This window comes from Pieris rapae, chromosome 3 (assembly GCF_905147795.1).
Source record: "Pieris rapae chromosome 3, ilPieRapa1.1, whole genome shotgun sequence".
Taxonomy (NCBI): Eukaryota; Metazoa; Arthropoda; class Insecta; order Lepidoptera; family Pieridae; genus Pieris; species Pieris rapae.
In genome coordinates, this window is record NC_059511.1 from 3041492 (window position 1) to 3068480 (window position 26989).

Here is a 26989-nt window from a genome sequence, read left to right on the forward strand (position 1 = left end):
TATACCTTTTGTATGAAAGAAGGGGAAGTAAAGCACCTTCTAACTGAACAGTACAGTTTGTGGATAAATAGTTTAAATAAGAAATACCTTATGCCATAGATATTTAATTTTTCTAGAAGTTTCTATATTTCAATGATATCAATATCAATGTGTACACACAGAGCTGAAAAATTCCTGCTAATATTTTACTACTTTTTCCAAAGAAAATCTAAATTTCATTTTAAACAATAAGAGGTTATGTACCTAACTCGTTTTACACCTTAAGGTATTAAATAAGACAATACTGAATACATGACGTGAATTTATTCGCATAAACAAGAAACAACTGCACACGCATGTTTCAATATATAATATAAATACTTATATGATATAATACACTCATATGTAAATGTATTCACAATTCCCTTAAATTATCTATATACAAATCCATATGCATTAACAATTCAAAATGACTCAGATCACTAAAAAAATATATAAGCTTCAATTAGTATAACAACGCTTGATCACTTTTATTCATATACGAAGTGACACAAGAATAAGAATGACGAAACTTTTAATATAAAAAGAAGTTTTATTTTAACTTTTTCAGTTAATTAAATTGTCTATGATATTGATGTTTGTCGTTAAGAAACCTTTTTCGTAATATAAGGGCTAGAGCCCACGGGTGACTGTGACCTCATAGTATCCCAACTTCATTAGATTCAAACATAAATTTTTATCTATTACCACAGACTAGTCATAAAAATTTAAAATGTATTTTAAATTGTGTTTTATTTCGAAAATTTCAGTTGTCACCATTTAACAGAAATTTATTAACGTCACAATTTGTCACGGGAATTTTTGTTGCGATGAACGTAAAATATATGTAAGTATATTTTGTTTGTAATTAAATGGCATAAAATTCTATAACAGTGTAACCCTATTACTATAAGTGCACTGCAAAATCAAACAAATTAAATCCATACATAAAATTGCAATTATCACAAACAATTACGATCTATTTGGCACGTTGGTCTGCTATTCAAATAAGTACTGGTCAAAAAACCTAGTCACTTAAAAGAAAGCTGTACCCTATACTATACAGAATGTGTACACTGTCGTTAATATTATGTATACATAACGTGACCAGACATCCCTTTTTAAACGGGGCTGTCCCTTTTTCCAATCACGAGTCCCGGTGTCCTCGACATGAACTGTGGGACGCAAAAGAAAGCGCGCAAAAATTTGAAAAATAACGTGCCTAGAGTTAATTTCTTATTTGAAATCGTCATCAGGTATATTAAAACAAAGTTTGTTCTTCTGATAAACTAAGTTAACATTTTGCTATATTTTGTGATTCGTAACTTTTAAGCCAACTAACTTTTTCTAAAAGTGTTTTTTTTTTCATTCACCCAAATTAAACCAATGTCCCGTTTTGAGTCAAAGAGTAAATGGTCACTTTATGTATACATGAAGTATATGTCCAAAAATAATAATCCAATCTATATGAGTAGAAATACATTATGTAATCACGTTCTGTATGTATCTTAAAATCGAGACTTGGCACATACGACTCCTGCCAAAAACTTATTGGATTTGACATACGGAAGTCATACTTAGCGCTAATCTTAATTATAAAGCAAATTGCCTCACTTTCCAATCCAGTATTTGCAACGTATTACAATAATTATATATATTTAAGTATGTAAAATGGAATTGATATTATGTTTACAGCAATGATTATACAAATTATAAATCTTAATTGTTATATTTTTTACAAATGACAAATTCAGACGGATCGGATTAAAACCTTTAACTAACTTAACGAATTATTTAGTCAACATCATATCATGTTTATTTATTCCACAGAATAAATCCTAATATCGATCGTAATTACAGATCCGAACGATTTTTTATTTAAAAAACTATAATCAGTTACAATTATTATATTTGCATAAATATAAATTTAAACGATACAAATGTATGATAATCAAATATCTAGTAACGGAATTTTCAAACATGGAATGTTATTCAGTAAGCTATAAGTTATGACGTCTTCAGGAATCATTTTATAGACTTTCTCAGTCTTTATTCGATGTTATAATTATGTCATCAATAAAAATGGCACTACAGGGCTATAAGTACTTATTAGGAACGTTTTTCAAAAATCGAAAAATATAAAAAATATTTTTTTTTATTTAAGCATTACTGTATATTTATAAAATCTAATTTGATAGAATATCGATGAAAATAGTTCGCTAATATTCTGATAAATAGTGGGACGCGTGTGTTAAAGCATTTAAAATTTACAATGGTATACCTGATACAATGATTCACCGGCTGTAACTAATCTTCGCTAAACTACCCCCTAACCTATAAACAACAACTTTAAAATCTCAACTTTCGGTTTATCAATATAAGAAAACCGTATTTTGTTTTATTGATAAACCGAACTCAGCATTGACAGAGGTTTAAACAAACGTAAACATTACAAAAACACACCCTTGTTTAATAAATTGAGAGACGAGACGTTTATGGTCGAGGTGTGAATTCCTATTGATATATCAGAGACAACTTTTTTAAAGTTTGTTATTTAAAAAAAAATGTTTTTATCGGTAAGGGGGTAACTGTTAATTAAAGTATAACGTATAAACTCCGTACATCACATGGCTAAACTTGCGTTGTAGTTGATTTTCAGGCCATTATAGCCAGATTCTAGACTATATTACTCGAGGGGGTGAATCTCAGTTAGTTTAACATTTCGAAGGGGTTAGGTAGGTCTTCCTTTTGTGGCGCGCATGGCACCGTAAATATAATTGGAATTGTATGAATCAAAGTGCAGGATGATATGTTATGATTCCATTAAGTTATATCCAATTAAATCACTGCTAAAAATATTTATATGATAAAAGCATTAAACTTCGTGTAAAAATTTACAATTTGCGACAAATACATAAATAGTTATGCAGAGTTTTAAATTTACCACAGACTATAGCTTAGCTAGCTCTATGCTTCCTAGTAAAAAGGTAAGTAAAACGAGATAAATTATCGTTTCAATATATCAAGTTTGTAACACGAATAAAAACGGAATTTATCGAAGGAACAATAATTTCTAAATTTTTGCATTAACATATTAAGCTTTGGCTAAAATTTTAATTGTAAATATTTACAAACTTGATCAAAAGCGCAATTTAAATCAACATCATAAAACAAAACAGGGAAAAATATTACCATGAAGCGTAGAGCATACCATAAACACCATTCATGTCAATCACCAGACAATTGACACTTGGAATTGTCAAATTTTGATTTTTCTAGTACTATGTTATTGCATACTACAGCGTCAAATTTTTGTAATCCAATTAATTAATTTTTTTTCCTAGTTTGGCTGTTTATAGAATTAATTTGCTAGTGACTTATCTGGCTGAGACAGCCTTAGGTCAAGGACAAATTTGTGTTAAATTTTAGACTTCAAGACTCTTCAGTATTTGTGACAGTATCAAATATAGACCTTATTTATCGAGTATGAAATTTTTCTAACAAGTTTAAACAGATAAAGACTTATCTACTTAGGCCCTTAACAATCTGGGCTTGGTGATGGGTCATACACTGGCGCCGAGGAGTCTCTCGTCAGCTGATTGTTCTTCTTCATCGGAACCGCTCTTATCTTTCTTTATCGACTGGTACCGCACCTAATAGGAAAAATAATTGTATTTATAACGTAGTTCACATAGGACATTTAAATAGTAGCTAGCGAAAAACAAAAGATACATTGCGTTTTTTTTCTTATTCTTTTGTTTTGTGTGTTTTACACTTTACAGTTTACAGTAGTCATGGTCAGGGTTTCTCGCGTTCATATCTGGTAAAGGAAGTTTATTTTACGGAATACTCATGAATTATTGCAAATCAGCTAATGTATTTACTTACATACTTATAGTACGCAGTTACTAAGGAAGATCTTTTTAAATTTAATAGGAGATAGTAATTTAAAGGTTCTATAAATTTTTAATCTATTTAAGGCATTCATTAAGTCGCTTCAAGAATTACGCGGATTTGAATTTGATCACAAATTTGAGAAATGTATTATTTGGTTTGATTTTCTTATTTGCTGACGTTTTTAATTAATGAACAGTAATTTTCTTTTTACACATAATATATTTTTGAAACAGAAATGCATTTTTGATAATAACTACAAAATTAATACGTACTATTTTTTTATATTTTTGCTAGACAGTAGCTAATAACCATATTCATACATGTAAATAAATTATACCTAGTTCATAATAATCAATATCTTAATCACATTATTAATATTAAAGTCTAGATATATTAATTATTTTAAATATTACTCTTAACTTATTCACGACTCTTTCTTTTCGAAAGACATCGTTCTGGGTTATCTGAAAAAAACTGCTCTTATCAGTGAGACCGCTTATTTACATTCATTGTTCATTTCAATTCAATCAAGCTTTTTTATTATTATTATTAATAAACGAAGATGTATAATAGACGAGTTCATTTCGGTTCGAAAGCGTGGACATTGTGTTTAAAAACTATTACACGTCGCACAATTCAGTACACTTGTCCAGTTAATAATAATAAAGACGAGATATGAACTAACCTCAGATAAGACTGTTTACATGTTCTGTTTTATTAAACGTTACTATTATTATTACTCCACTAAATAATTATTATAATCGCTATTTTCATTACTTATAATTATTTATGTGAAACACTCAGTTTTCTAATTTTTTTTATTAATTATTTTTAGTTAATCACAATAACTAACTGCTTTATCATGTTATTATCTACGCCCTTGACTTGAGAACTGGCAGTAAATGTAAATTAAGGATAATTATTTTTACTGACGTTCATATATGTAGATTTATTATTTTGACACTATTGTCATTTTTTTGTTGTAGAATATAGATATTTTTTGAATACTTTCCTTTTTATTTAAGTGGTAATTAGTCTGTAGTTTTGTAGTTTTTGCGCTTTGCATATTCTAATTAACCTAACAAAATAATTAAAACTATATAAATTGCAAATTTTCAAACATTACATTTTCCCTAATTACTTAAAAATGAGAAGGCTGCCCTAAATATTTAATTTTTCTGTTTTACTAGCTTTGTATTTGAAGGAATTTTGTTTAGTAAATTATATTTTACCTTCGTCTTTAACTTGGAGCTAACTCCTCGGGGATGATACATGAGGAAATTGTCTGTCACCCAAAATATTAAAATCTGTAATAAAAAAAACGTTAATATAAAATAACGATCGGTTCCTCTGCGCTCTTCATATTAAACATTTTAAAATAACCTTAATCTTCATTCATATTTGGTTACGATGTTTTTCTTCACCATACAAATTTTAATGGCAAAAACTACTTAACAACAAAAAACTGTTGTCCAACAGGATTTAAATAAATGTGATAATGAAATTAATTGTGATTTCAGTTTTTCAATATGCAATACTTGTATTAAAAAAACGAAGTTCATTCATACTTACATTAACAAAAAATGGTATAATGAGCATCACAACAGCCAATTCCAGTCTCGGGTCAGAGACAGGAGAGAGCCTTAGAGTAGATAAAACAGCCTGAACTAGTGGTAGCTGAAGAACTAATGCTAGCATTGACTTGGCAAAAGTCGCCAGTGCAGCATATAATACACATTGACATAACCATGCGGAACACATAGGTGGTTTACCTACAAAGTAACATTTCTTAATTGATACCCACCTACAAGATTCTAGATAAAATCATAAAGAATTAAAAAAAAATTACTGTGAGAAAGTGCTGTTTTAAGAAAATGTATCTACACCTCTGAACAGTGTAAAAGTTATATGAAATATACACCAACATCTTGGACATCCATTTATGTATTATATACTATTTATGTATTCATTAATTATCTTACCATATTCACCAAAATTAATAAGTGGTATATCATAAACTCTGGCATAGTATTGGGCAAGTCTTATACCAGCCCATATTATTAAAAGTCCAAGGGTTGAATCTAACATAAAATTTACAATATACCTACAACAAAAAAATATTATTAGTTGATAATTTTTATGGTTACCTTGGAAGCATAGACAAATAAATTTATGTTAACTGTATGAATGTTTCAATTAATAAAATTTGTTTACACAAATTTATTTTGAATTGAAAATTGTGTATACCATGTAAGTTTTAGTAAAACTTTATATTGTTTACATGTATTTATAAAATAAAAGCAACCAAAAAAACTAGCATTAATTTTTTTTTGCTTATGAATATTAAGAAATATACTTTGATATCCTTGCAAACTATTACTTGTTTTGCTGTATGTGGGTCAAATCAGGTTTCCAACTTGTTCAATTGTCGCATTGACTAACAATGTCTCATATTTAGATCATTGTTATACTCATTACTATAACACAATATTAACATTTATTGTGTAATTTGTTTATAACAATAAATTAAAATCTTAGACATTCTCAATAGCTGTTTATAAAAACATGATTATAATAAGTCTTAACTCACAATATCACATATTGTTAAAGAAAAGCTAACATACCTGCCTACCTTAGGTCATAAAACATCTTTATACAATTTATATCAATATTTTAATTCTTACCAAGTGCAAGGGTTTCCTGTCTGATATGGTGACAACCAAACATTAGCAGCATGTATAATAAATGCACCAAGACCTTGTTTTGATGTGTCATAAAACCAAATTAGCCATGGTCTTCTTGCATATTTTGGCTCACAAAATCTTTTACCTGTAAGAACATAGTAGATGTACAAAAAAGGGAAAGAGAGCTTAAAAAAGGCATGTATATGCTAAATATAGATTTAGAACTTAATTTAGATATTAGAACTTGTCTTAATAATCTTGCCAAAACACATTTAAGGGAACCTAAATTGTAAAGCTTTAGAAATTTAATAGATTAAATCTGGTCTTCTTTACTTTTAACTCCCTTACATAAATATATAAATAAATTTATACAATTTTGAGAGAAGCATAAAATTTCATAATTATGTTAGTATCAACCTTCACCTCAAACCTTGAAGAAACATACCTATTAGGCAAGTAAACGCTAATACAGCAAGTAGAAATTGCAGAAACCATCCATATGTATCAGTTAAAGCATCCTTTGAGCAATGGGGCTCAGACCAGTGAATAGTATCTGAGCTATCATTCATTTTTCATTTCTATGTTTCACAAAACACATCAGACAACACTACGCTTTTATTACATTACACTTTTGATATACGTAACGCAAAGATTTCGAAAAGTATTTTGTGATCTATAACCCTATTGTTCACGAAATACGGAATTTTTCATGAGCAGTAGGAAATAAATGGGTTATGCAAAACTTTAATAAAAAGTATATATGTACATCGGTTTTGTACAAATCACATTCTGTAACAATTTCTATATTTTTCTCATAAATTCAAAATAGTTTCGTAAATTTTGAAAGTTGACATTAAATTTTGATTTAAGAATTTGACATATGACTATTTGTTTATTGCAGATAAAATAAAATGTTCGTATAAATTTATATTCAAGTACAAAAGAAGAATTAAAGAAAGTAGGATCAAGTAAGTTTGACATTCTTTTACAAATATTCAAACCATAATCTATTTATATGTTATAATTGAGTAACGACTTTAGACCCGAACTCTAATTCGAAAAATAGACTATAGACTCTAGACCCTTCGAGTAACGAGTTGCTAGAAATAACAACATGGAAGTTGCAACTAAAATGCCGCCATTTGTATTGTTTTGTCATTGAATTGATTGTTATTTTTTATAACAATTGTTCGTAATTTAATTAAATAATATAAACAAAACTCTCTAAAACGTGACCACAACAGTTTTTAGAATTAAAGGTAAGATTATTTATATAATTCCACTTTTTTTTTCAACAAAACAAGGGAAATATCCCTACAATGATACATATTATCGATTTCTTCTCCACCGGGTATTAAAAAGAGCGTAGAGTATTTCCGAAATACGTACATTAATAATAGCTGGATTAACAATTTTAAGTACCAGAGTTATCATTTTGAAATATAAATACACTATTTAAATTTATAGGTTACCTAGGCCGTAGTATGTCTTATTATTTACAATGCGTTATGCCAAATTAAAATAAAGCTAGGCGGATTACTTTGTCAATTATTAATCGTTTATATTCCGTACAGTTTTGACATAATGCAAGAACTTAAAAATGTATTAATATTCATATGTTGTCTGTTCTTTTTTTATATGTTATAGCTTTACTAATTAAGCTACTTAAACATTTACTTTTGCTCTGAAAATAACTGTTTGTGGCTCACAACATTTCTAATTAAAAGACTAAATCAAGGTAAAATACATGTCCCCTTATTAATTTTTAAATTTTTAATAACATTCACCACAAGTTTTGTTGATAAAAATCAAATGTGCAAGTTGTGATTCAGTCTCATTTAAGTACAAGTTTTAAGATTAATATTATTTTAATAACACACAATTGTTTTCTCATTAAAGTTTCTGTTTTGCAAAACGCAACACTCATTTTGTATTATTTATTAAAAGTGAACCTCTAAGATTATTTTACATAAGACTATAAAGTCAGATAGCTTTAATCAAATTTGTTTCAGTAACATTTATTATTGCCCCCATTTAAATATCTACTTCAATATAATTCAATACTATATCATAATTGCAACACTCAGCACACACAGTTGCATTGATATAAACAAATAGGACAAAGTGTGTATAAAAAATAAAGATTTGTAGTACAGACAGAAATAATTTATATTCATAATTCACAATATTAAAGATACCATTAAAATACCACTATATCCTTATCATTAACAAAACTAAATAGCAATTGGTAATTACCAAGTATAGCAATGTGTGAAATAATTACAACTAAGCTGAAGGTCCTAGTATTTAAGCCACTAAAATTATTATTTCCAAACCCAACAACAATAGTATAACAATAATAATAGATCATGTTGATAATGTATATATGCATGTTCCCGGTTATAACATAAAAATCTTAAATCTCATGAGATATTAGGAACGAAATTAATATGAAAAATATAAGTGTTATGAATTGTTGTTGTAAACAATGTTAAGAATTGTTGGCAATAACTTGGATTAAAGTATTTATCTAGAACATTAAATATAACATTAGCAACCCATATGAATTGATAACATTATTTACATGAGTTATTTAAAGATATTATAAGCTTAAAACCTAAGGAAAGCTGAAGTTAATATGATAAATAATAATGTACACTAACTCCTATCAAATCATAAGTATTACTTTTAGTGTAACAAAAGCTGTTTGCGTGCATTGCGTCCTTATTATATAGCTTTAACGGTAGGTGTATATGATTTAAAACAAGGCTGCATGCAATACACACCACATGGTCATTATGGTTTTGTGGCAGACACGGGAGCTTAATCGTCACCTTATATGGGGTGGTGGGTAGAAAAGCATCAATAGCCCCCATGAAATGTGGAACGTAATAATTATCTATAGTGGTGGGACGGCCATCGGTTACTTTCCGTGGTAACCGTCAACAAACGGTTGCTAAGCTACTGTTCATGATATATGCATGAGGCTGGCATGGACACTGGCGCTTTAATATGCGACTGAGGAAATTACTAGAGGCAAATATAAGATGTCTCCTCGACTTTGCGATAGCGTGCGGCACGCCCAAGACTCCTCAAGCCATTCCAATTACCCTCACGAAACGTCCAACGATTCTTACTATTCACGGCTATTTTTACCGTATAACCACCACCTCTTGTTCATAAGTGATGAGACAATCCGTTGTACGCTTGAAAGCATCATTTTGAATTCTTTTTGCCTTTATAGACTTGCACGCGAATGCTACTTGTTACACAGTAGTAGGCACTTCGCGTAATTGCATGGGGTTCAATTTTCTTTACGCGACAATATTATGTATCCCTTACCTTTATTACCATTTTAAATAAATAAGTTTGTTTTTATAAAGCATTTACTTAATATTGGTATTAATTGGTTGGAATTGGTAAATATTCATTTACCAATTCCACTTAGGGTACTTCAAGAAAAGAGCGTACTAATTCTTAAAAGGCCGGCAATGCACTAGCGAAGCCCTCTGGCAATTAGAGTGTCCATGGGCGGCGGTATCACTTAACATCAAGTGAACCTCCTGCCCGTTTGCCCCCTGTTCTATAAAAAAAATGAACTCTGCCATTATGTTCTAACATTCTTGTGAAAGTCACTTTTAAATCAACTTTCTAGTCGTATTTCTAAATTCTAATTTAGGGTACCATGTAAAAAAGTTTTTTTGATTGTCTGGTTTTGCCGAAAATAGATGGGTCGTTTGCTTTTTGTATTTATGTGTACCTTAACATTGTAAATAAGATTACAATTTTAAGATTTCAATATGAAGTTGGATGAAACGACCCTTCTCCAAACCAATGAAGCCGGTGGAGCGGCACAAAGTTATGATCGATATATCATCAAATATTCAAACGGCGCCGACCCATGAGGAAACGTAATAGATAACTGTTTTCTGAAAGGTCGCTAGGGCAAACAGTATAAACTATATTAAATAAAAGCTTTCAAAGGATAATTGTTGTGTTATGCGTCCTTCAAAGGAAGTAATCATGTAGAAAAAATCTTGCAAGGAAAAATTCCGTAACGTTTTATTGAAATAGCAAAGACTTTACCTGAATAACGCCAGATATCCAAATCAGTACTTGTACACAAATATGCAGATACAAAACGTAACCTTACCTTAGTATATAGTGTTCTAGAACGATCGGTTAAAATACTCTAGGCTAGTTCATTTTGTAATTTTCGAATAAATAATTCCCTTTGGGGGAGACTTGTCACGAGACATCAATTCTCCCAGACGTTGGTAAACAAATTACAAGAATATTAAATTGGATGATAATTTCGTCATTATATATCTTAATAATTATTTATTAAGTATCAGGATTTGTTTATACCTTATAGGTATATTATAACGTTAAAAGCTTTACGCGTGTCTTTAAAACACATAGGTTTACCAAAAATTACGGTTGAATCGTAATTATTCTAAGGTAATTAAATACAAACTAAAATTAATACATATTTTTAGTAACCCCGTTAGCTTAACTTTTATAAGTTTGAAAGTGTTTTTTAAGTTATAAATAACGGGGCAGAATATAATCACAATAATGTTCATAAGTAAGTAATCATTTACATAACTACACTTTATACTTCATTTTATTTTAATATGATTATTTACTTATTCTTTTCTTCCAATATTTGTCTCTCGAAAATCCTCTCTCACAGTTCAAGGGATAAATTACATTAAATTAAATACGAATTAAACTTCGAGTTTTGCGTTTAGTTTACATATTTTGCAACCTTTTTTAAATATTTTCGAGGGTAATTGCAGGCATGAATTAAAGGTTTACCCTTATAAATGATGAAATTCGTGAAATTTTATTATTACAAATTGGAAATCTTTAAAAAATTGCTTATTAATAAAATGGTAGCCTGGTTGTTGCTATTCTCACGGGCTATTGAATATTTTAATAGGACGACAAGAGTAAATTACAGCCTACAGCTCGACTTTAGCTGTAATAGACATGGCGAAGTTTTCAAAAGGATGTCCACGTTAATTGGGTCACCTCCGCATGATTGCTTTGTCAGCTGACGAATTCTCATGTTTATGTTGCAGTAAATCCACCTGCCGCGATCTCACACTAATATTAAAATCTCTACTTGTATTAAATTCTGTAGGTATGTAATTAAAGGGTTTGTTTCATTATCTCATATAAAATGTTGTGATGCTAGGGTCTATTAATTTGTAATACTTTTATTTGTCTTTTGATATACTTGTGTTTTTTTTATTATTATCTCGCTTATAAAGTAGATTCTAGGTTGAAAGTATATCAAAACCGATACGTACCTAAAATTTTTTTGTCACTTACAAAAATGATTTATCTAAGGTCCTTGCTATAAAATAGGGTCGTAAGTGATAATTAAGTATTAAATTAGAAATTTAACCTACGATAGTCATTACGAATCTATAGTTTTGTTGGTGTCGCGTAACCTAGGCAACGATTGTCTTCATTCTACTATTAGCTATTGACAAATAGATATTTGTTTGTATATGTTTACATATTTAGTATGGCCAAACAAATAAATCGAGGTTGATGTATTTGATCGTAATGATTATTTGGCTGTATTGATTGCTGTGACAGCAAAAGTTTGAAAAGCAATTTGGGAGGACCATTACTAACCGTTTGCCCAGAGGTATTCAGTATTCGTTGATGACTATCTGTGATTGTTGACACGGTAATAATTCAGCGTGATACGCAGTTATTAAGATTTGTGCGTTATTGTAATTGAGAAAGTAATGTCAAACTAAGAAGCAAGCGATTTTTTGAGTACCAAAGCTATTGAATTATGCCTCTGTATTATTCGAAAGCAAACTTTTGTATTAATTTTTCTTTATCTGGTGCCTCCATTTCGAATAGCCACCGGCTGTCCAGGGTTCTATACTCAGCTTAACTGTGTTAGTAGCAGTGACAGACCGATAACATCATTTAAAAATGAAATATTATTAGCCACTGGAGAAACGTTTAACGTACATCTCATCGTAATGAGAAGGTGTTATAAGGTGGTTATAATAACAAAAAAAAGTTATACAAACACTTCATCTTTTATGCTTGATGGTCAATTTGTTAAGTGATGTTTATTGGTTACATCGGCTAACGACATTATTGCATGTTACCCTTCCATATTTACTTAATTTTTAATTGTTTAATTGAATTAAAACACCTCAGTTTCATCAGCACTCTTATCTTTGGTAATGCGTGGGTAAAAAACGTTATTATTTGAATTATTAATACGGCGTATTTGGTACAATTAATGGAGATTAATTTTAATAATGAATATTCGTGGACTATAATAATATCTACACTACTATTACTAATACAGAAAAGCAATAGAATTTATTAAAAAATTAAGTAACATTTCTATTAATGATATATCTTGAGAAATGGTTTAAATATCTTAAAGAAATAATGATCGTTTATTGTCTTTATATTTAGGATAAATAATTCAAAGTTAGCTTTATTCCGATGTGTACATACTAAATAATGTTTTACGTTATGTATAAATAGGATATAAATGTTAGTTTAAAGGTCACAAAGCGGATAAAACCATTCAAATTGAATTCAAAGGTAACATCTTTTATGAATATTTCAAAGGAATTTAAAGGAATGTACAGACGCGGCAGAACGAGGTTCTTGTTTGTTGTCTCAGTAAGTCGCCGTTTCCGGAGCACAATGAGAGGCAGGGTTATCGACAGGGTACCGCGCATGTGCAGCACTGGCGCCCTAAAGTCTCGCGAGGCCCTATTAACGCCCGTGCGGAGCCCGACCGGTGTCAGTTCACTCGTAGACAACCAACTAATCTAACGCTCTTACAACTTACGCGAAAACCTTACAATGTTCGTATTAGTGATGAGGGTTCATAGGCGAATATTTTCATTTTTCTAGGTTCATCTTTGGGGTATAATTGTGGTGAGTTTATATCTTTGTCCTATTTAACCAACTGGTCTATCACGCTTAGTATGAACTAGGATTTATCCCTAACCCGCCTTTATAAGAAATGGTAGCAGGTGAGACAGCTGTTAGTGACATTTGGAGCGTTGTTTTTTACTTTACATTTTTTGCGCGGTCCCTGGGTACCTCTTTGTGGAGCGAACACCTGCCTGCCAGCTTATACACATATGCTTTATCTTTGTGACTTCCAAATCACTAGTTTGATAAGCTGCACAATCTATTTTACCCTTCATTTAATTGAAACATTTTAAAATTTACTTTAGATATACTTGATACGGTTCTATTGTTTTAGCAATTTTACTGTTTCCTAGAATAGAATATATCCATTCGATTTCTATTTTAATAAGTTCCAAATTTTTACACAAATTTCTAATAGACATTCTTCATATTAGGGTAAAAAATATATAACATATATGATGATGATGAAAATAGTTTGAGTATCAATATATTGCAGTTAATAGTACATACTTAAAGTTAGTGTCAATGATCTTCTTCACCTGCCCTTCTGAATGTGGAATTAGCATTTTAGGGTAACAACTCGAGATAATGCACCTATGACCATGCTATGCTGAGTTGTTTTCATTGAATATATTAAAACGTATAGATTGAATATAATAAAAAAATTTATTTTCTGCAAAACAATGAAATTTGGGTTGGAGGGGTAGAATCATTCACGATAAAGAAAGTGATTGATGAAAAAGGCTCAAGGATGTGTTTATCCTGTGTCCCATTGGCAGTCGTTTCGTATGGATGTAGCTTTTATGAATGAAAAAATAAAAATTAGTAAAGTTCAATGTATCTTGAAGCAGTTTTAATAATGATCATTAATAAGTTACACAAATAAAATTTAATCATTATTAATTATCAGGAATTATTTACATTATGAAATTCAAACGTATCAAAATATAGAACACTAAAACTGTTAATAAGCATTACCTTAGCTAGTCACTAACGCCCGAACCCAATAATTAATCCACAATTGTGGATTGTCAGACCGTGACAATCGCTCGATCTCCTATCAGCATCCCAATAACCAAACCCTACGAAGACAATCCAATTTTGGCGACGGATAGAATGCAATGTCTTTGCCCTTTACACTTATATTTGATAATGAATATAAACCAGATAAAGTAAATAAAACCGTACAAATAATATTAAAATAAACATGTCTATGTTTAAAACATATCAAATTGCTTTTTAATTATTTTAAAAACTGGTGTAAATTTTAATCTTAAGATAGGATTGGCACAGTTGAACTGTCATTATCATGCAAAGGTCTATCCACATACACCGATCCGACCTACCATAGATAGCTTGTATCGACAGATGGCATATTTGGATTAAGATGTCTATCTCAGATGGTCAAAAGTGGATTGAGATAGGTTATTGGGGTTTGGGCGTAGTATTGTAGAAAATTATAACAACATAATATGTATTACTTAGATAAGTTTAGATTAGGCTAGATTATATCGAATTTTTTTTGTGAACTTTACTGTAGGAAAAAAAATGTTATTATTATAGAATTCTCAGTTGACGTTGAGGTTAAGAAATAGGCATAATTCTCAGTTGGTGAATGCGATTTATACGACTCTTATCAAGGAATTTAGAAATTTATCGCCTCGCAATATATTTTCACGACAGTTTTTCGAATACATTCGAAAACTAAGCTTACTTATGAATTTATATAATAGTTTTATTTATTTATAGATCATGTACGTCAAATTTAAACAGAAAGCATATATTTTTGTGTGATAAAATATTGATATATTTTATAGATTGCATATGTTAACTAATGGTGTAGGTCACATATCTAACCATTTGGCCAACCAGCTCTTGGTACAACACCTACATAGAAAGAATTCTACAAGAAACTAAGATGCGTCTACATTTTACACAATAATTTCGTGTGCGCTCCAATTTTTGTAATTAAAATAACAGCTGTTAACAGTTGGCCCTTTGATCTTCGATGGTAATATTTTTTATTAAATTCATTAGGTTAAAATAAAATCAAGATGAAACGTGAGGCGTATGGAGATGACGGCCCGATGCAGAAACGTCACCGGCATACTGATGAGGAAATCACCTTCCTTATACCGAGTAAGGTAAGGAAACATAAAGATATTTAAATTAAACACAAGCGGGTCTAGAAAAAGGTTTTGCGTAAAAACAATATTATTCTTATGAATCTTTTGTGTATTTCTTCGGTCGACGAGAACTGTAATATAATCCGAGCTTAAAACTCAATAATCGATATTACTGAAGCTCTTTGATTAACACAAATCTTAATTATAAATTGAATAAGTAAATTTCAATTCCGAAGTTGTTTTCATTCAGGAGTTTCGTAAATTAAAAAAAATCGTAAGTAATCGTTAATCTGTTGTAAGCTGTCTTTTGCAATTTCCTTCAAATCTCCAATCAACTTCAAAGAGATGTGAAGCGTTATGGGCTTGTTATATGAAATATCTAATTTAACAGGTGGCGGGCTCAATAATTGGGAAAGGGGGATCAAACATATCAAAGCTCAGAAGTCAGGTCAGTATTAAAATAAACATAGAAGGTTTGTGACGCATTTTAACTAGTTTTGGTAGTTATTTAGGTTGAGGTATTACTGTACTCGATTCATTACACAATAGTCTTCTTATAGTATCTTTTAGGTTCATAGTATTTCAGTTAATACAGGACTCACTTATTACCACCTGCATTAGTTGTTCCATACAAATATCTAATTTTTTACTCTTGTCTCTTTAATACTTGTCTTTGCATAGCTGTAAATTATTAAGAAGAGTATTGGTCCCATCGAGCCCTGGAACAAGAAAGCGGCTGGTCCATACAGAATAACCCCCCGGCAGCCAGTTACAGGTCTTTACTGCCCCTGAGAAGCCCATGTAGTAGCGCGACGCTCTACGCGTCTCCACTCCTGTATATCACCGTACACCATTGTATGAACTTCAGAGCATTTAACACTGTTATCGTCCTTTCTCCAACCGAAAACCAGCCTTACCCAGTTACATCTATAAGATACAGTGGCCCAAGGTCTTATACAACTGATGGTGTGCGGTGGTAGTATGGAAGCGCGTGGGGCGCCGCTACAACGCTCTTGGTTATCGGTCCCGCCCCGCCGGACGCCGCCGAACCCGCACTCGCCGCCCCGCCACGCAGTTTAAAGCCTCTATAACAGTCCCCGATTGCCTCGGCCCCGAACGGTAAATCCCCAAACTACTCTCAAATTGGATCTTTTTAACGTCAACAGTCAGGTGTTTAGGCGCTTAACTCCCGTTTCCTTATCACCACCTCACTGGAAGCACCACCTATCCCCCTTTCGAGACCGAAGTGTCGAAATTGTCCCAGAAAGGACGATCCTTGATTGATATCCCATCGTCCTTTAGCACCACGGATGCTACGATTGCCACGCTTCATCATGTCCAAAATAGAATCCCCTGACCGTTGATACGTATATCTTAGACTCCATAATTATTGTGCTGTCTTTTATATGAATGCGCGCTTGGAGTGTTTCCTACAATGTTTTTCGTCTTTCAGCGTTCTGACAATAACTGCGGCGGATATGGAGCTCATTATGGATATCGTGAAGGAGATCTTGCCGAATTTGGCTGATGTGAGTTTTGTTGCGATATTTATTTGTATTTATTGTATTTAATCTTACAGATATTGATTTAATTACATAACAAGAATATTAACAATAATCTTATCCTAAGTAGATAATGACACTTAAAAATTAATAACACTGCCCAATGGCAGGATTTCCTTGCTCCATCGCCATTATTTTGCGATCGGTGCACTTTAACCCAATGGCCCAAGAGTCCCTGGGAACAACCTGGAACCCAATATCTTATTGATATTAATTCGTTCTACCAACGGGCAAATTATACAACTTTAAATTGGCGCAAGCGCTGTAATATTAAACAAGGGAATATATTAAAAACTGTTATTATACCCTTTACAGTTTGTACCATTAATGTCTAATTGGCTGTCTAGGTGACTCTCAGCACATTATAACTATTGAATTTCACTCCTAGAATCAAAGAGGGAATAGCGATGAACTCGATATTCGTCTGCTCATTCACCAGAGTCGAGCTGGGTGTGTGATCGGCAAAGCTGGTTCTAAAATAAAGGAGTTACGTGAGGTGAGTTTAAATTAGTTGAGAACGTATTCGACATTTTCAGGAAAATTACTGTTTCGTAGAGTTTGCTGAGGCAAACGGAAATTCGTATAAAGAAAATCACCATTAAGAGTTGTTCGTTAAAACAAATTATTGGTATAAGTATGGATACCAACTCCGGGGAAATAAATACAGATAATACAACATTTTCTACAGCTGTGATACTTTTTTTTTGACATTCAACACCTTTTGTCTTCAGTCACCGTGACCACGCACGCTGTAAAGCACGCGAAACGTCGGATAAATTTAAAATTATGATTACAATCCGTTAAAAAAGTGTTTTCATATGTGTAAAAGTTATGTTAATAAAAGACAATACTAGAAGTATGGTTCTTTAAACATTACACAAAAGGTCCAGGCGGGCTTGGGTATTTGGCCTGTAAAACGATTTATCCATATTTCTGTTTGGTTTAAATACGTATTCGTAAAACTTCTACGATATTATGTGTCGAAACGCGTTCGTAAACAACGCTTAAACATTGAGCTTTCTTTTCTAATTAGCTATTATAATTTCTAAAGTGAAAATATGATAATTCTTATCGAAAGTAATTAAAGGTGTATAGCAGATGTCTTAGCGATCATCTGCCATTCTTGGCGCGACTCGCGAGCAATCATGAGTAGATTTTTTACTGGAATTTCGGCCGGCACTCAATTCCGTGGGCTTAGGGCGTAGGGTTGTCAAAAATTAATTAAATTCACGTTAATGGAACTGTTAAACAATCAAGATTTAAAATATTAACGGATCACTTTCACCACTGTCTTCTAGATGGAATCTTCTTAATAGGTCTCCTAAGTGAAATTTTAACAAAAATAGATTACTTATCTGATTCATCGACAACTAAGAAGGTTTATGGTTCTTATTGATTCTGAAAATGACTATATATATTTATAATTTATATAAAAAAAGTATCGCGGTTATTTTCTGATATTGTTTAAAATTGAATAAAGGAATGAAATATACACACTTTCTTTACATTATCTAAAGATCTTGTATTTTTTTTGTGTGCTATTATTAGGCAACCCTATTGATCACCGGTGTGCTGTCAGATGAAGGGCAGATGTCGTTGCAGCTGCCGCCTGTATCCCGTCTTATCTGTACCATGTTTTAGATTTACCTACATTTTATTGAAATTACCAAACATAGGTGTATTAGAAATTTTAATGAAAAGTTTTATAATTAGCGTTTCACTCAAAACTTACCATATTTTGACACACGGGAATCACAAGTATTGATTCAATCTTACCCATAAAACCTTTTTTTTTCATAAAAATAACTTTTTTCTTTTTTTTTTTATTACTTCTTTAAACTGCATTTGGACTGATTTATTTTCTACGGTTAGGGAGATATGATAAACCTCTATGGTTACCGTGAAAGGAATTGACAATATCATATTTTGGTTATGCGTAAAGGAATTGGTCCAACATATAGCGGAAACAATGTGCAGTATGTTTCATTGTGTATGATCAATATCCTATTGTGCACGCGACTTAATCAAGTTTAAAAGCCCGGCCAATTTGTCATCGTGTCTACACAAACAGTATTAAAGCTCGCCACACACTTTGACACTTTATATTTTCACCATTTTTGTCCAGCTTTGTACTATATATGTACGTCTACGATTCGTTGCCATCGTAATAGGTTTCAACACTAACTAATCATCTTTACTATATTGTATATGTCTGTATTCCAATTTCAAGGGACAGTTTAAATCGAAATAACGTTATAATCAATAAACACATATGTAGTGGTGAATTCTGAAGAAAAATAACTTAACAGCTAAAGAACCCTGACCTAACAATTTGCTTAAATAATGCGTACCTTTATATTTCTTCTATGTTTTGTTTCGTAGTGTAGAATTTAATACTTCATAAAGTTTCTTACGCAATAGTATGCGAGCCTGACAAGGGTTTTGGTACATACAGCCTAATAATGCACGTTTCGATCGCTAACTGCCGCTATACATTTAAAACTTTCAAATGGGCTTTAAAACTTCACCATCTCTATCAGCCACGGACAATGTTTCATAACTTCACTTAAGCGAGTTAGTAAATGCTTGCGGGTCCCATACTTAGTGCAAATTTTATTTAAACTAGGATAAAGGGAAAAAAATTGTAGTTTTTTTTGTATAGGATCGTTGTGATTTGGTTGTAGGATTGGTATATCGTAATCGTTTTAGTTTCCCACTAGCTGCCGTTGCGAACTTCATTTTGCCGTAATATGATTCTTTACATAGCCTACATTTTAGTAGCTACATACCAACATATGGAACAGCAGACTCTTCCTTTTGCGTATATAATAAAAATATAATAAAAATCTAAGTGCTCAACAAAACTATTTTTTTTTCTCTATAAATAAATAAAAATACTCTAAGTGGTCCAGCCGTCTTAGATTTTAATGTTTTTCGATTAATTTTTATTTAAATAGATTTTCCCCACACATCTATGGATAAACAAAGACACATTTTTTCAGCTGCGTTTATGTGAGAGGTAAGAATGTGAGTGAGTATTTTATGTTCACAATTAATTCGTCTCGGAATGTTGTATTGTGCGATTGCTTTGTAAATGGCATAAAAACAGAATTTCATTCCCAAAACATATATGACAATTTACGTTGGACCGTTTCGAAAGATCACCGGATGAATGGTTTTCTTGCAATTTTTGAAGTTTTTGTACCGATCAGCTGTTTTTATTATTCTTTTACCTTTCCAGGTATAAAGTATATTATGAAACTTGCCGACCTTGATTCTTTGTCGTAATTTTCGTTACATAACGAATGTTATTTTCGTACTTTTTCACGTGTATAACAGCGAGTAATCCTATTTTATAGTCTTAAGGTGTGCTTACGTGGCAAATTTATGACACTTTCCGTCCATAAGTTACCATTTTTATATGTCTAGACTCTAGACTATAGGTCGAGTTGATATCGTTCGTATTACTTGTTGAAAATTCTCTTAAACCCGAACTCCTGAAGTCACAGCGGGTGCTATATGTTAAAAATACTTCGATGCCTTGTTCTCGTTTGTGAGCGTTTGTAATCATAGCAAAGTGTGTTATAAGATGGCGTGGTAGGACGCGTGCGCATGGGCAGCTGTCACGGCAGGTGATGCCGCAGCCGCGCCGGAAGGCCGCACAAAAACCGCTCGCGCACCTGGCCAACGCCTACCTACTTGCACAATGCTTAGACCTTCCCTCACATTTCATTCAAATACGCATCCCGTACAAAACTTTTCAGGTAAATGGTAGTGAACTTAAAACCCGTAGACAAAAATAATTACAGCGTCATTCTTACGTTATCAGAGCAAAATCGTATTAATGAATTAATTATTCATAATTGCTTGGGACTTAGAATATTAAATGACAAAATAGCGTCTACACACAGGTTATACCTATACTATAGGAATATGACTAACGTCTTGATGCGTCACAATGTTTTACCCAAAACCGTTAAGGGTATTAACTGGTAGTTCGTGGCAAATTATTGTAATCTGGTCACGCAGTCACTTTTCGAGGTTTCGTATGTAAGTACGGAACATGAAGTATTTCAATTGATCGATACTGTGGCATATTCTTGGTACAAGTTAGGTAATAAGGTAACATTAATTGTTCGAATGTTGAACTTTAAGTTCGATAAGTAGTGATTGTGTCAGAAGGGTGGGAACACGTGTTAGTGAGGGGTTTCTATCCGGTGGAAGTACCGGCGCCGAGGTCGAATTACCGCAGCGCACGTGACATTTTGTTCCCTCCCTCACATCCTAGATCCAAGCTTTTTTTTAGAAGAGCGGATGTGAAAAACAATTAGTATAGGAATTAAGTTGCGTTGCGTTGATAGTCGCTGTGACCAAGTTTCAATAAAATAAATTATTATCTCCGCCACAACATAGTATGACCCCGCATAGTAGTATTTTTGATGGTGCCATTTACTAGACAGAAATAACAGTGTAATAAGTCTACCGATTCCCCTTGTATACCATTTTCGAGTTGGCTCAGTTCCAAACTGGGTTGCGCTAAAAAATATCCATTAAATTGACATGTAATAACAATGACATTTGTCGCAAGCTGTAATTTGAGCAATGCATATGTTGTCCAGTAATTATAGCCGTGGTGACAATGGCAATTACCTGCGGGACACGCGAGCTTCCGTTTCCGATCGGATCGCGCGTTACTACGGCTTCGTACCATCCTACCCCATATATATCGACCCAAAACGTACCATTCTTTTGTCTCCGCTGGCTAGATGCCATTAGATACTTAGCCCTAGCTATCGATCTCCAAATGAGTTCACATGAAACCGTGTTGTCGCCATAAGGCGGCCTCATAAATCATAACATTATCAATGATGTTTTACTAAATTGTCTTACTAGACTAATAGAAAATGAATTATCGAGTTTCGTAATATATTTCAGACTTTCCTTTAAAAAAATAAATCGAGAATAAACTTATTACTTTAGTTCTTAACGGAAAGGAGAAACGGCAATTGTTTATTTAGTCTTCAAAGAAAACTTGCGCTTCACAAAGCTTACTAGTCTTTGTCGCAAATAAAGTTTAATAAACAGTCGAAGTAGTCGTTAGAGCGTAGGCGTGGCGCGTGCGGGAGCCCTACAAGTGCACCTTTCGGCGGGGAGGGGTAGTCAGGTGTTGCACGAAGCGAAGCACCCTGCCTCAATCCTCATTCCGTACTCAGCCGTCTGCCAAGATGGTCGTGTCTTGTGGGGCTTGTGTTGCGAGCGAAAGTCATGCGCGAGTGCCGGTTATAAAATGAAACGTGATTTTGATTGAATTAGGTTGGTGATTTTTTATATCGAAGTATTAGCCAAGTGTGTGTTATGTGTGTTTGTGCGTGCCATGGGTGGCCCACGTGCGGCGGTCGATCTCAACGCGCGTGCGCCCTGCGACAGGAAAACATCACTCGACAATTAATAATAGTGGAAAATGTAATCATCGGGAAAAACATCAATCAATGTGACGATTTGATTTAGGTCACAGATAAAATATAAGGTCTGTTTGATTCGAAACCCTTGAACGGCTTAGACAAAGCCTGGTATTGCTATATTATTTATTCATGCTCGAGAGCTAAGTCCGAAGAATTAGATTCGTACATATTAATTACATTCATATTATAGGCAAAAAAATGAGTAAAAAATAGTGTAGGTTTTTTTTATATTTATACAAACTTCTTATTATATAAGTAAATACCATCAAATGATGCAAATATTAAATAAAACATTTTCGCCGTATTCGCCGGCAGAAATTTTATATGGCATAAGAACGCAGCAGGTCGCAACCGAAATTGAATAGATTGTATGAAGGGGTGTTCATTTCAATTCCCATGGGTATATAGTAAGTAATTTTAATTTTGTATAAAGGGTTAGACCCCTTTCGAGAATACCTCGTCTAGCCGACCTTCAACGTGTGAAGTGTTAAGACGGTTTTCTAAGATTTATGAATAGAATGAATTGCTATAACAATTCTTCTCTGTTTTTATAATTCGCCCATATTATAATTACATAGTGTGAATAACTTTATTAATTTTATCAGCTCCTGGAAACGCCTTAAAAAATACGTATATGTTGCGGTGTTAGAATTTTGTATTTCAATATAATAATTGCTACGATAGATAACACTAAATTATTAAAGGTTTCCGATATTAAATGTCGCTCGCCTTGATTTATTTTAGTCTTACATTTCAAACAGTCGTAGTAACTATACTAGTATTCATACTGTTCTGATTGTATAGAAAACTGGTGCACGTCTGAAGATATTCTCTAGTCCAGCGCCACAGAGCACAGAGCGTGTTGTACAACTTGTTGGGAGTGGAGAAGCCATCGCGGCTGGCATCCGTGAAGTGCTTGAACTTATACGACAGGTGAGATTATAGCCGTTGTCGACTTTTGTTTGTGTTCGTCTTTTGTTCCGTCCCTTTCGATCTATCTTTAGGCGCATGGGAAAGAATTTTGTTGGTTCTCAGTGGAGTTATCTTTCTTTGGCTTCAGCTTTTCGTGCCTCTCAATCTGAAATAAATTTAGACTCGCCGATAATTGAATCTTGAATGCCATGTTAAGTATATGTATAATGTGTTACCAATTAAATATAAAAGTGTTTTTTTTTTTTGTTAGAAATGGAATCACGTACTTGCTTTTGCTGATTCACAAAACAAATGGCTTCCACTAGAATATACTTAAAAATTCAATTTGTATTGAGCTCCGTAGCTAAACAAGAAACAAATACTGTTGTTATTCCAGGGATACCGGAAAAATAAGAAACGTTTAATTGGCAAGGCAATGGGAACTTAATTGTCGAATACAAATTCCAGGTCCCCATTCGAGGTGCTGTACAGAACTACGATCCTCATAATTATGATGATTTCTATGCGGAAGAATACGGAGGTTTCGGAAATGGACAGGATAATGGTCGAGGGCCCCCAAGCCGAGGGCCGCCTTCGCGTGGCCCCCGCATGCCTCCTGGTAACAGAGGGCCCCCGCCCCGTGGGCCCCCAATGTCCCGAAACGGACCTCCGCAGAGACCCTTCAATGACGGGTCAGGGCCTCGTGGAAATTTCGGGCCGCCGCGGGGAAATTTCAGTGGCGGAAGTGGCTTTAACAGAGGAAGTCCTAACTTTGGCAATAACAATAGCCAACAAGAGACCACCACACAAGTCACAATACCTAAAGATGTAAGTTATAGATAGATAGATTATATTATTGTTTGTAATGTTCTCTAAAGTTAAATACAATATCGTGGTAATTTTAATTGGAGATTACGCGGCTCTGAAAAATTTGAGTATTGTATTTGCATGTACTTTAAAATCATATTCTCAGTTTTAATTAATCAATTACCATCTCAAATTCGCAATATTGGAGTGTTTGACAAATTCAAAAAGGCATTAAAGATGCATGTTAGAATGAACATAATTGATTGACGTGGAATAAGTGATACCTAGAAGATCTTATGTTCCAAAATAAACGTATTTTTTATTTCATAGCTGACTAAAATTGTTACGGGTAATGGCGACATGTATCTCGCTCGTATATAATATATACATATTAATATTAAGTTTCTCATGTAAATAAAATATTTTTGTTTTGTAATGAGAAATAAAGTTCTTTAAACACTTTTAACACTATATTATGATCTAAAAATATAGTTTCCCAATTTTAGTTGGCCGGAGCGATAATCGGCAAGGCGGGTTCGCGTATACGTAAAATACGTGCGGACAGTGGCGCCTCCATCGAGATAGCGGAGCCGTTGCCTGGCGCCTCTGACCGCGTTATCACTATCAGTGGTACACCGCATCGCATTCAGATCGCGCAGTACTTACTGCAACAGAGGTATGTATTATATTTTTATAGGCTAAAATGCAGTGTTGAAGAACTTGGGTATAAAATACCCACAGTCGCCTAGTTAGTCATACTCACACGCGTTTAACTTTAAATCCATATTACTTAATTTTATATCACTAAAAATGTATAGGTTTTTTTTTCATTTTATAACTATAATTAAGTATTTGCTTATATTAATTAGCATGTGTATAATTAAGTCTGAAACGGAGCATTTTTTCCTAGTTGTCACAATTTCTGTTGTTGTTATTCAAGAAATATTCCAAATTCATGCCTAAAGGCTTAATAGCCATGGTGCCTACTACTACTTTAATAGATGGGTCTAGTAGGAGAGGAGAGACCTATGTATATTTCATCTATTTATGTACTTATTTAAAGATAATTTAAGAAAAATCTCATTAATAGACAAGGATTTCATTCAATTTGTCACATGTCCGCATCCAAGACTCATGTCCAGTCGACGGAAAGGCCTACATTCGCCCTTGTACATATTGACATTACCACTCATTATATCAAGCTTACTTATATAGTTTTCATCCATATTTTTGTAATAACAACATGGAACAAGGAGACAAATTCTATTCTGCATTCATGTTTGTGTAAATTAAATCAAGTAGAAATCTTTCTAGTGGTTGCCTGGAAGAGATCGCTCGAAAGCGATAAGGCCGCCAGTTGCCCTTCTTTTAATATAATTATCATTATCAATTTTTGTATTATAATGTGACGAAGTATTAATAAATTAGTAGAAAACACTACAAATATCATATAAATTAGTAGTTTGGATTATATGACTATATCTAAATTAACTCGCTTTATTTTATAATAGAATGTTTCAAGAATTTCCCGATTTGGCTCCAAACAAAACTAAGATTAAGTAAATGTACAGCTTGAATATATCCACATAATGGTTAAGGTAAAACATATTAAACATTTTAAGTAGTTTGACAGTATTTTGTTACTCTGGTTTGTTGTATATTTGTAATGGGTACCTTGGCTTTAGTATTCATAAAGTTAAATTTTAAAACATTTTAACTATAATGGGTCATTTATAATGAGCACTTTTAAGTATAAGTTTTAAGTGTAAAATAATGTATGTAATTAACTTTTTTGTAAATAACATTATTTATAGGTTGTGATCGTGATTAACAGGAACGCCACACATTGTATGGAAGACTAGTGATTTTGTTGTTTGATATTATATAACAAGGAATCACAAGTCTCCTTACAATGGGTCAGCAAACTCATCGAAGAAGATCGCACAACATGTAACATTCATCTTCTATAAATTTTCTCTTCAAGGTTTCATTTGTGTTTTGATTATTTTTCATTACTATTAGCAGTAGATTGAAAAACTATTATTTCATATATCAGGTGTGCAATGTGTTAACTTTAAAATAATGTTCAACTTTTTAGTTATCCAAATCAACAAGATTATTTTATACTTTTAGCACACTAAGTCAGTATTTTATTTTCAGTGTCCATGAAAGCAACCCATCTCTGGGAGGCCGCGGTGGGAACTATTGATTTCAAAATGGTGCCTTAAGTGGCAACTCTGAGGCTCATTGTGTACCTATTTTAAATAATTTACATAGATCATAGATTCTTCATTGTGTGAAGTCTTATAATATTGCTACGGGTTGTAATGTTCTTATAAATTTTTATAATGTTGAGCAATTATCACAATTTTTTAAATACTGTGTCAACAAGCAAAAGATTGATTTATAATTCTAGCAATAACATCAGTTGTTAGTAATATAGATGTGTAATAAATTTATTTTATAAAAATTTGTTTTATTTCCTTATTTTTATTGGTCAACACAATTATTGTGATGTTGGCAGGTTATTACACAATATTTAGACATAGTTATAATAAAATCATTATAATGGTTATCTCAAT

General features: G+C 32.5%; 2 protein-coding genes across 5 annotated transcripts; one reads left to right on the top strand and one right to left on the bottom strand.

Annotated features, from left to right (window-relative positions):
* Nucleotides 1-284: 284 nt before the first annotated feature.
* On the bottom strand, nt 285-7432 carry LOC110991428 (store-operated calcium entry regulator STIMATE). The gene is made up of 6 exons (XM_022256787.2): nt 7045-7432; nt 6600-6744; nt 5898-6019; nt 5488-5687; nt 5148-5222; nt 285-3671 (listed from the first exon to the last, which is right to left on the bottom strand). The coding sequence occupies exons 1-6, from the start codon at nt 7166-7168 to the stop codon at nt 3582-3584; spliced, it is 756 nt and encodes a 251-aa protein (XP_022112479.1). The 5' UTR covers nt 7169-7432; the 3' UTR covers nt 285-3581.
* A 114-nt stretch (nt 7433-7546) lies between these two features.
* Nucleotides 7547-26865, top strand: LOC110991705 (heterogeneous nuclear ribonucleoprotein K). 4 transcript variants are annotated; one of them, XM_022257180.2, is made up of 10 exons: nt 7547-7567; nt 15576-15682; nt 16056-16112; nt 16740-16783; nt 17118-17193; nt 17615-17722; nt 23493-23621; nt 24069-24428; nt 24914-25083; nt 26568-26865. In XM_022257180.2, the coding sequence occupies exons 2-10, from the start codon at nt 15593-15595 to the stop codon at nt 26614-26616; spliced, it is 1083 nt and encodes a 360-aa protein (XP_022112872.2). In that variant the 5' UTR covers nt 7547-7567; nt 15576-15592; the 3' UTR covers nt 26617-26865. The 4 variants fall into 4 exon arrangements, with proteins under 4 accessions (XP_022112872.2, XP_022112865.2, XP_045490553.1 ...); XM_022257173.2 differs by lacking the exon at nt 7547-7567 and adding an exon at nt 7691-7858; XM_045634597.1 differs by lacking the exon at nt 7547-7567 and adding an exon at nt 13429-13538.
* The last annotated feature ends 124 nt before the right edge of the window (nt 26866-26989 follow it).